Genomic DNA, 12,004 nt, shown 5'->3' with positions numbered 1-12,004 from the left:
ACCTGAACAACCTGGAGCAAATCTGCCAAGAAGAATGGGACAGAATCACTCCAACACTGTATGCAAAGCTGGTACATACTTACCTAAAAGACTTAAATCTGTTATTGCAGCGAGTGGCTCTACCAAATATTAATGTGTGGGGGTTGGATACTTATGCAAGCAAGATATTTCAGTTTTTTATTTTTCTTAAAAATATTTCCCAACATAAAACCAATGTCACCTTACAATAATTGATTTTGAGTTTCAGTGTTTAAAAATAAAATATCGAACAGAATGAAATTTCAATGTACCATTTGTAATTCAGTAATATGAGAAAATTGGTCAGGGGTCTGAATACTTTTGCAAGGCACTGTATATGTCAATGTGTTTTGGTGAAAACACATTTATATTGTGTTTTTTCTCCAAATTCAAGACTGATTATCATTTAGATCTGCTCTTGTGCCACAAGGGTACTCAGCGTGGCTATTTTTGGTTTAGCTACTTTCTGAAAAAAGTATGGACTAGAAATCTTAATTTCCATTTAACTGACCCTAAATACTATGTTTAGGGTTATGTTTTAAACTACTACAACTATTTCTAACTAATCAGAGTTTTTTGTTGTTGTATAATAGTCACAAGGATCACATAATCACAACCACAGCGCTCACCCAGGGAATGCCAGTGATCATCACCAGCATTTTGCTGAGGGAGAAGGAGAGGAAGGGAGTCACGACTCTGTGTGGAAAGGCCTAACTGCCCTTGGAGGGGTCTACTTCATGTTTCTAATAGAGCATTTCATCACATTAGGAAAGATGTATAAGGACAAGAAACAGAAGGTGAGAATGCATGCTAACACAAATGATTGTAAATACGAGCAGTAATGGGAAATTCCACTGGTTGAAAAAAAAATACAGATTTTAAAATTCTGCTACAAAAAGGCATCTTTATTTGGACAAATTATTTTGTGAATGGAACCCTGTGGCAAAGTGCCCCGCCCCTGGGCTATTTATTTGTCTTGTGTGTTGTGTGTTAATGTTGGTGTATAGTCATTGGTAAATGGGATATAAATGGGTCTGTGGAACACAAGTTGTTTAAAATGTATATTTGTATTTAGGCACAAGGATTGCACAGTACTTCACGTGCAGGTAAAATGTAATAATATGCGAGCACAGGGAATGGCACTTTATTAATTCACATGCAGTTGTACCGAGACTCCAATAGAATGATTGATTAGCAACTGAGTCTTGGTACAGCTGCATAAAAGCAGCATGTTTTCACTCACTCAGGGTTGTTTGTTCGGTGAGTGGAGAACAGCATTGGAGACAGAGGTAATGATCATAGTAATAGTTAAAATATCACCTTACCGTGTTTGTCTGTGTAGTCAGTTTTGTTTGTCTCTTTATTTTGGCGAAAGTGCCGTGTCTTTTGTTTTGTTTGTCTTTACAACCTTTTATTTTCTGTCTGTACTGAGCGAGACCAAACTCCACCTCTCTGTTGTTTATTTGTTGGCTCCTTGTCTGACGTCACAAACCCAAAGTCATTTATGATTGAGACGTGAAATAATTTGCTATCAAACATATAGATTAAGCTACGTTTACCTTATTACCTTTTTTGTGTATAACATTTTTGGTACTAATTTTAGATTTCCCAATCTTCCTTTCCCTAATTGGTAAATATTCAGCGAAAAAAGGCACTTTACAGAGCATTAAAAAAGGACCAAAAAGAAAGTACGCAGAAAGAGTACACGGAACTGCAAACGCAAGTCAAAAAGGAAGTTAGAAAGGCCATGAGAGAAATAGAAATGAACATTGCTAAGGGAGCTAAAACCAATTCCAAAATGTTTTTCCAATATTACAACAGCAAGAGAACATTCAAAGAGGAGATTAAATGTTTAAGAGATACAAATGGCAAAATCGTAGAGGAAGAAAAAAAAAATAGCACTATGTTAAATGATTACTTTTCACAAAGTTTTTACAAAGGAAGATACTGACAACATTGTCATCCAGTTCCTATCCAGTTTTAAATAACTTTAGCATAACAGGCAGAAGTGTTAAAGGGACTAGGAGCTCTTAAAATAAACAAATCCCCTGGGCCGGATGAGATCCTCCCAGTAGTACTCAAAGAAATGAAAGAAGTAATTTACAAACCGCTAACCAAGATCATGCAGCAGTCTCTTGACACAGGGGTGGTACCGACAGACTGGAAAATTGCAAACGTAATACCGATCCACAAAAAGGGAAACAAAACTGAACCAGGTAACTACAGACCAGTAAGCCTGACTTCTATTATATGTTATGGAAACCCAAAATGGAAAATTACCTATATGGTTACTGTCAACATGGTTTTAGGAAAGGGAGATCGTTAACTTTGCTGGCAACATCGAAATGGATAATTGCAAAGCATATGACATGGTTTATTTAGATTTCTTTTGACAAAGTCCCGCACAAAAGATTAATTCTCAAACTGAACGCAGTTTTCAAGTGTACATGGATTAGGGAGTGGTTAACAAGAAAACAGAAAGTACTTTAGAGGAAAAACCTCAGAATGGAGTGTGGTAACCAGCGGTTACCACAGGGATCAGTATTCCTCTGCTATTCCTAATCTACATTAATGATTTAGATTCTGGTATAGTAAGCAAACTTGTTAAATTTGCAGACGACACAAAAGTAGGAGGAGTGGCAAACACTGTTGCAGCAGCAAAGGTCATTCAAAATGATCTAGACAAGATTCAGAACTGGGCAGACACATGGCAAATGACATTTAATAGAGAAAAGTGTAAGGTACTGCACGCAGGAAATAAAAATGTACATTATAAATATCATATGGGAGATATGAAATTGGAGAAGGAATCTATGAAAAAGACCTAGGAGTTTTTGTTGACTCAGAAATGTCTTCATCTAGACAATGTGGGGAAGCTATAAAAAAGGCTAACAAGATGCTCAGATACATTGTGAAAAGTGTTGAATTTAAATCAAGGGAAGTAATGTTAAAACTGTACAATGCACTAGTAAGACCTCATCTTGAATATTGTGTTCAGTTCTGGTCACCTCGCTATAAAAAAGATATTGCTGCTCTAGAAAGAGTGCAAAGAAGAGCGACCAGAATTATTCCGGGCTTAAAAGGCATGTCATATGCAGACAGGCTAAAAGAATTGAATCTGTTCAGTCTTGAACAAAGAAGACTACGTGGCGACCTAATTCAAGCATTCAAAATTCTAAAAGGTATTGACAGTGTCGACCCAAGGGACTTTTTCAGCCTGGAAAAAGAAACAAGGACCAGGGGTCACAAATGGAGTTTAGAAAAAGGGGCATTCAGAACAGAAAATAGGAGACACTTTTTTACACAGAGAATTCTGGAATCAACTCCCCAGTAATGTTGTTGAAGCTGACACCCTGGGATCCTTCAAGAAGCTGCTTGATGAGATTTTGGGATCAATAAGCTACTAACAACCAAACGAGCAAGATGGGCCGAATGGCCTCCTCTCGTTTGTAAACTTTCTTATGTTCTTATGTTCTTAATTTATTTGTGTATGATTCTTACTAATCACACATATATTCTTTTTAATTCTCAATACGAAGTTCCAGTGAAAACGGCACCTTGCTGTACACATCGTACAGGCTCGCAATAAACAAATAGTTATATTCAAATGGAGATCAGCTTTCCAAGGCTTGCAATATTTGTTGTCGACAGTTTTCCAACTGGGAATAGTTCCGTTGGTCAGACGTAACTCAGTTCAGCTAATGCGTTGCAATTGAAAAGCTACGTAGTTTGTAAAAGTATTCTTGTGGCAATTCTTCTGTACGGCTTTGCTTCAGTTCGTTTCGTGCAGATAAGTGGACAGATCTCGTAGGACAGATGGCAGGGCCCTTCCTCAGAAGGTGATTTTAGCCATTCTTCATAACATTGGTTCTTACCTGCCTTCCATAAATTAGAGCACTTATGCTGTCATGATTCTGCAACTTTCTTTAGAGCAGTTTAGCTTCCATTTCGTTCCTCAGAGCTCCAGGCCACTTCTAGTGGGTGGACTGCTCGTGCACACCTCGTTTGCAGAGAGCACACTTGGGCAGCATGCATGGAAAGTTCTGCTGGGAAGCGGGCCTGAAAACTTCACTTTCTGAAAGTAGGCATGGAACGCTCCAGGATAGCTTTGAGCACACAAATTGCTTTTATCACACTTCGTTTGTCCAGTGCACCCTCTTTGAAAGTCATGCAGCTGTTTTTTGTGATTCTCTCTTCAACCCTGTGATTGGTTACTTTGGTTTTTTCGGCTGTGCCCGAGTCCACGTGGGGTGTTTCTCATTGGTTGTTCTCGTTCAGTGACAGCCCATTGTTCTCAACGGGTCCGATATTCTGCACCCTGTTGGACGAATTTATGAGATGGTCTGGTCACTGTTTTGAGTATCAAGGCATACTTAAAGTCTGGAAGTTGCCTTCTGCAAGTTACTGATGGCACTTAATTGATTAATTCAGTGATAGGTAAAGATAAAACACTTGTCCAGCAGTTAGTTTACGACCCTTTCTAAAAGCATTCTTTGTCAGTGGGGGAGTTTGTGACCAAGAAGACACAGGGAATGTTTTAAGATTCCCCTCTGTGTATTTCAATTCTGTTAATTTCATACAGAGAATGAATTTATCACCCCATCCCCCCCACCAACGACACTAGAGTATTCAGACCCTTCCTGTGGTGTCCCATTTTGTGAAATTACGAAATGATGCATACACATTTTTTTAAACTTAATATTTTATTCAAAACTTGAATGCTCAAACTGAAGACTTCTAAAGGTAAGATAAGTTACAGTAAATGTCAGCAAAAACTAAAGAGAAAAAAATGAAATTTGTTGACTGCATAAGTATTTAGACCCGTCAACTCAATATTTGGTGAAAGCACCTTTGACAGCAATTACAGCCGCAAGTCTTTTTGGGTAAGTCTACCAACTTTCACTTTCTTATTCTTAAGCCACTCCAGTGTAGCTTTGGCCTTGTGCTTTGGATCATTGTCCTGCTGAAAGGTGAATCATTGTCCTGCTGAAAGGTGAAGTTTTAAGTCTTTAGCAGACATTTTTGTACCTGTGTACAGCACAGGTTTTCCTGTACTTTGCTCCATCCATTTTTCCTTCAGTCCTAACAAGCTTCCCAGTCCCTGCTCAGGAGAAGCATCCCCATAGCATGATGCTGCCACCACCGTGCTTGAAGGTAGGGATGGTGTTGACTGGGAGATGTGCTGTGTTGGGTCTGCGCCAAACATAACGCTTGACATTTAGACCAAAAAGTTCCAATTTGGTCTCGTCTGACTACAACACCTTTTGCCACATTTTTGCAGGATCACTCGGGTGCTTTGTTGCAAACTCCATGCGTGCTTCCAGATGACTTCTTTTTAGTAATGGCTTCCTTCTTGCCACCCTGCCATACAGACTACTTTTGTGAAGTGTTCTGGATATTGTTGACTGATGCACATTTTCTCCTATCCCAGCCATTGAACTCTATAGCTGTTTCAAAGTTATCATTGTTCTCACAGTGGCATCCCTCACCAGTTTCCTCCTTGCTCGTCTGCTCAGTTTCGAGAGACTTTTATACTGTTATAAGACCGTGTTATACACATTTCAGACTTTTAACTGACTTGGGCTTCAGACATGCTTTGGGTGACCATTTCATTGAAATTGACAAGATTTACATTTTCATTTAAAAATTTAATTTTTGAATGCAGTTCACTTACGATTGTCAGATTATATAAGTACACGTATCATGTAATGAAATATTAAGTGTTTATACACAAGTTTATAAAGTTAAAAGTATAGGTAATCTTGAAAAACCTGGTTTCAAGCAGGTGTACTCAAACTTTTGACTGGTACTCTGTGTGTGTGTGTGTGTGTGTGTGTGTGTGTGTGTGTGTGTATATATATATATATATTCATATACACACACATGGCCCCTGTGTGTGCTCCTTTATTTTACAGTAAGACCTTACAATAACACGTTAAAATAAAAAAAATACCCCAGGAATAAAGAATAACTTATGTAGGATTACTTTATCCCAGTGAATTAACTACAAAACAAAGGATGCTAAATAACAGGTCAAGTTAAATGCAGTTTTGTGTATTCCTGAAATAAATAGTACATAAAGTTGACACCGCATTTTTATTTTATTTATTTTTTCATTTTTGTAGCTGAACAAGCTAAACTTAGGCTAAACTTTAAACACTTAAATAAAACAAACGTGAAAATGGCTTTTGTAAAACAAAGGTAAAAAATCTTACCGTTTTGCTTCTCGTTTATTACATTCCACGTAACAAAGTCGCAAGAAGAGATTTCAGTAACTAACATGATTTCCATTACATGAGAGTAGATGTTGAACTTCGTGTTGATTTGCTCTCGCCAAGATAAGCACCAACTAAGACGTAGCTTTGCTGTAAACTTATGTGATCCATCTGCATCTCCATCCATTTGCATTGTTTTCCATCTGATGATGAAGATATCCTTCTGTCTGATGATGATTGCTGAAGTGTAATTCTGGCTCCAGGGATCAGCTCATTTTGCCTCCCCAGAGCATCAGCACACACAACGGCAGCGATGCTGGCTCCGGGGATCAACCCAGTGCGGCCTCCCCAGTGCATTAGCATGACAACCTTCTGGATTGAGCTAAGTAGGGTACATCTCTGGGGTCTTCAAGTGGGCACCTTCCATCCTCTGTGTTTTTTGTTGATTAGCCCACGATTCCTTAAGAGGGCTCAACAGTGATTCTGGTGTCCCAGCATTACCCCCCTCCATCCCCCACTCAGCTTACCCCATCTTACTTACCTGTACATCAGCGTTACTTTCATTTGTGCTTACCTTTGAAAATGAAAGCTAATCCCACCACGGTACTGCTACATTTAAAAGATTCATGCAACATATTCTGCTAACTGGTTTGTTCATAAATATGTATGTTCCCACCCTGCCTTTTCACTGCATTTTTAAATAATATACAATTTTGAAGAAATTAACTAAGAAGTAATAACAGAGTAAGGGATATCAACCAAGGATTAAAAGACAGTGACATTAGTTAGCCATGTGTGTATATAAGTTTGTAAAATGGATTAGATATATTAAGTGCTGTAATTGGCTGAACAAGGTCACATGACCGTATGGTAATAATTGTCTTACCACATGGCTGTGACATCATGGACCAACTTACTGGATCTATTAATATCACTACACCTTAATAGTAACAATTATATAAACACTGTTTCTGTAGGTAAAAATCACTTAATCTTTTTTTTTTTTTTTTTTTCATCTCTGTCACTAAGAATTATAAAATAATTGGCAAATATACTGTGGTATTTATTTAGTCAAAGAACAAAACATAGGAAAAGGCAAGTAGTAGAAACACTTCAAAAGGCACGTGAGAAATCACCACACAAGTCTCACTCAGCATGTAATATACTGTATATGCAGCAGTGGCATCTACTTATTAAACTAAATATCGCCTTACAAACTGACTATTGAGTATGTGATTTTTAAATTCAACACAAGATATACCCTCACCACTTACCCTCCAATTTCAAAGACATTTAAAAGAAAATTAAAATCACATGCTCTCTGCTGAGACAACTGTTGGGCTTTTAAACAAGGTCGGGTTCACCATAGAATTCTCTTGTGCTCGCCGCCAATGGGAAGGACTGCAGCACTGCACAAACTGACACGGACGTCATTTAGTCCACATATCCTCTAATGCTGGTTTACAATCTAGGGAAATTATGCCGGTTACCGGCATCGGTGTGAAAACAGCCTCAGAAATTATTAGTTAGCTTCTCTTGAAGACCGCAAAGCCTAAGGAGGATCATTTCCTACAAAACAAAAAAAAAACCTCCACTCGGAAGCCCCTTCCTCGAGTGCCAGTGCAGTGCAGTGTTTGACTATAGCCATTTTATAAGCAAAATAACCCACTCCAGGGTGTGGTAAAACAATTCTTACCGCACTTCCTGGGTAGTTTATTTCTTACGTAATACATGGATGAAGGCTATATTTGCATTCTAATCCATTAGGACAAAAAAGCATAATACACAGCAATGACATCAAAAAGTGATAATTCCTCTAGAGTACAATTTACTTGAACTTTGACCCGTTTGACTCCACGAGACCATCACTTTTAAATCAAACACAATTAATTTAAAAAAAAAAATGATGTAAAACTAGTACATTTGTATCTCAAAGAAACTGAAGAGGAATTGGAAATTAAAACAAGGTAAAGGCAATCATCCAAATAAAAGCTGAAGCACTAAGTGATAACAACATAAAACGTCTGTACAGCACTGAAACACTAGGTTTAAAAAAACCCAACTGTACTGCTCGTCTTTTTTAATGTTAGCATCATAAGGGTATCCATCTATTATACAAAATAGATGGGCCTCTTCAGTGAGTTACAGAAAAACAATTCTGATCTGAAAACAAATCTCAGGTTTCTGTGACAGTTTACAGACAGAAACCCTAGATGGAATTATTTTCAGTAACTCACTAAAGCCCATTTTGTGTTAAAGCATATGTTTCACATATTTCACTAGTTAAACAGGAGACATACGCAAGGTAGTGTTAATCTATTATGAAAAGAAAACAGATTCGTACTAATAAAACAAAGAAGACGTTGCTTTGATCATGCTATTCATAATTAATAAAATAATAATTATCTACCTATAATATGTGTTCAGTTTTACCGTGTGTGAAACCAAGGTTAACATTATAACAAAATAATCTCCATGACAGATTAAATGAGCATTTTATAGACACTTAATATCCTGTTAGGTCACTGACTGTTACCTTATAAAATTGTAATGTTTTTAACAGTTATTTAATTTTACTATTGGTCTATAAAATAAACTTCATACCTTTTAAATTATATCCACGATGTTCAGTAGTACTGTAGTTATTTGTGCTGCACTGTCCAATGCGATTTGCATTGTGGGTCTCGCACGTATCTGCATGGGGCGGTACAAACCTGACTCATCTGTCAGGAAGCTCTATTAGCAATGGTTTCCCGCTTTATGAAAAATACTAATAACACTATGTAACACAATTTTTGTTCCTGGGTAGTAAGTGTTATTTCCTAATTGCTTATGCCTCAAAAGTATGGAAAATGGCTATTATTCCCCACAAACTTTGCTTTTGTGACCAGGACAGTGATATTTTGAAATGTACCTATTTCCAATGAGAAAACGGGCGAATTTGTGTCTTTTTGTTCACATAAAGTCAGAAAAAAACAACATATGAATCCAAATTAACATGTATTTATACTAAAGTAATACAAAAATGACTACAAAAGATTTAGAAGTGAGTAGTTTTTGGAGATTTACGATTATACTGTAAATCACTTTCACGAATCAGCCCCCAAATGTAGTCTCCCATCATGTTCTCTTTATACTGTCTTTGGTAGCGGCGTTCCAAGTCCAGTATATCCTGGTGGAAGCGCTCGCCTTGCTCCTGCGAGTACGCTCCCATGTTCTCCTTGAATTTATTAAGATGAGCATCAGGGATATGGACTTTGAGGGACATCCTACAGCCCATTGTGCCGTAGTTCTTCACCAGTCTCAACCAGCTCCACATAGTTTTCGGCCTTGTGATTGCCCAGGAAGCCCCGAACCACTGCGACAAAGCTGTTCCAAGCCGCTTTCTCTTTACTAGTGAGCTTCTTGGGGAATTCATTGCACTCCAGGATCTTCTTTATCTGTGGTTCGACGAAGACCCGGCTTTGACCTTTGCCTCAGACAGCTTAGGGAAGAAGTCTTGAAGGTACTTGAAGCCTGCCGACTCCTTATCTAGAGCTCTGACAAATTGTTTCATAAGGCCCAATTTGATGTGCAGTGGTGGCATCGGCACCTTCCGGGGGTCCACCAGTGGCTCCCACTTGTCGTTGTTTCTCCCCACAGAGAACTCGGTCCGCTGTGGCCAGTCCCGCCTGTGGTAGTGCGCCTTTGTGTCCCTGCTGTCCCAAAGGCAAAGATAGCAGGGAAACTTGGTAAAACCGCCTTGGCGACCCATCAGGGATGAACCATTTTGAAGTCTCCTATGACCTCCCAGCCGTACTCATCATACTTCAAGGCGTCCAGCAAGGTCTTGATGCTGTTGTAATCCTCTTTGAGGTGCACCGAGTGAGCCAGGGGAAGAGACGGGTACTTGTTACCATTATGGAGCAGCATGGCTTTGAGACTCCTGGATGAGCTGTCAATGAAGAGGCACCACTCATTCTGGTTACAGGCGATTCCGATTGCCTCAAACAGACTGGTCACATTGTGGCAGAAGCAGAGCCCATCTATGGGTTTCTCTCCTCAGCTCTACCTCTGAAATTGTCATCTGGATCTACAACGTCTTCCTCGCTCTCTGACTTGCTGTTCTCTTCTAAAGACGGCTGCTCTCTCTCCGGAGGAGTGGGTACGGGGAGCTCATGGCAGTGTCGTGATAGCAGGTGCATTCTTGCCAGTCCGACGTTTGGAAGGGTCCACCATGCAGAAGTAGCAGTTGCTTGAGTGGTCAGTGGGTTCCCGCCAAATTCTTGGGATAGCTAAATTCATGGCTCTCTTTTCCCCTCTGTACCATCCTACAAAAATACATTTATTTCACCCATGACTAATGTGTAAGAAATTCTCACAACATTTTTCATATATATTTTTTCAATAATTTTAACAAATTTTATAACATAAAATTCCGAGCAACAATTGTCCATCTTACCTTCCAGAGTTTTTTTGCAGTGCTTGCAGGTGAAATGAGGTGCCCAGGGTTTGTCTCAATCCCCGACAGGCATGCCGAAATATGCCTTGTAGGCCTCACACATCTTAGCAGATGATTCCACGGAGTACTTTTTCGCTCTTGTCTTGATAAATTGACCGCAGACATAGCAAAATGTGTCTGCTGGATGTTTGCAGCCTCTTGATGCCATCTCAGGAAAATGCAGATATGTATCCACTTAAGCAGCTGGAACTAAACTGGGCTTAAGGCCCCAGTATTTATACTACTATTTATATTACTGGAAAGTTCTAGAAGTTATTCCAAGTTTACTCAGCACTGAATCTATCTGGAATGTTCTGGAAAATAGGTAAATTTCAAAATATCACTGTCCTGGTCACAAAAGCAAAGTTTGTGGGGAATAATAGCCATTTTCTATACTTTTGAGGCATAAGCAATTAGGAAATAACACTTTCTACCCAGGAACAAAAAAAAAAATTTGTTACACGGTGTAATGTATATGTTAAAAAAAAAAAAAAATAACAATAATTATACCGGTAATTATGTACATGTTCACTCAGGGTCGGTCATGTACTGCAGCCTACAGAAAAATGCTACTGAAAAAAGCTAGCAGCAAATTTTGGGTGGCAAAATGCTACAAATATATGTTAACTTTGAGCCTTGATAATGTATACAATCTATATAAAAAATCACTACACAACATTTTCAGGAAGTTGGGTACTATTTAAGCAAGGCATTTCAGAATTACGTGCTTGCCTTTTTTCTGTCCTATGAGATTCTGGCTCGCTCTAAAATAGCACAACGCATTCTTTGTCCCAGATGGCTAACAGATACCACTATGATTATGCGCGCATATCTAGTTGGTTTACTTTTTTCTGTCTAAAACTTAATATATTTACAGGCATACCTTGGGGTTAAATAATAGAGTTGAAACATTTTTGTAACACAAAGACCCTTTTTTATTTAAAATGTGTCCAGTGTTACAGGGCTTTGTGGAGTCTTTGGCCACCCCTTCAAAACTGAGACTGAACTACTTTAAACTTTCCCCATTTCAAGATTGGACACCTGAGAGAGTTTTTTTTTTTTTTTTTTTTTTTTTTTTAATTGATCAAAAAAGCAGATGCTTTGCTTTTTTTTTTGCTTTCATTACTCAAAAAGCTATAGAGAACAAACATAAACTAAGTAATGTTAACCTGCAAACAAATTATTATTATTATTTTTTTTTTAAAGTTTAACTGAACATTAGCAGCACATTTCATGGGTATGGGCATCCACTATACCTATCGAGACAATTGGTTGCTGAGCGCTCCCTCCA

At 38.4% G+C, this 12,004-nt stretch overlaps 1 protein-coding gene across 1 annotated transcript in view; it reads left to right on the top strand.

Annotated features, from left to right (window-relative positions):
* Positions 1-12,004, top strand: part of LOC121313121 (zinc transporter ZIP6-like) — a 59,266-nt gene that overhangs the window by 29,412 nt on the left and 17,850 nt on the right. Inside the window, exon 6 of the mRNA XM_041245306.1 lies at positions 612-815. Coding sequence (XP_041101240.1) covers positions 612-815 — 204 coding nt within the window. The remainder of the gene's footprint in view (positions 1-611; positions 816-12,004) is intronic.

This window comes from Polyodon spathula, chromosome 3, assembly GCF_017654505.1.
Source record: "Polyodon spathula isolate WHYD16114869_AA chromosome 3, ASM1765450v1, whole genome shotgun sequence".
In the NCBI taxonomy this organism is placed as follows: domain Eukaryota; kingdom Metazoa; phylum Chordata; class Actinopteri; order Acipenseriformes; family Polyodontidae; genus Polyodon; species Polyodon spathula.
Note: the sequence above shows the minus strand (reverse complement) of the source record. Positions and strands in the feature narration are given on the sequence as shown.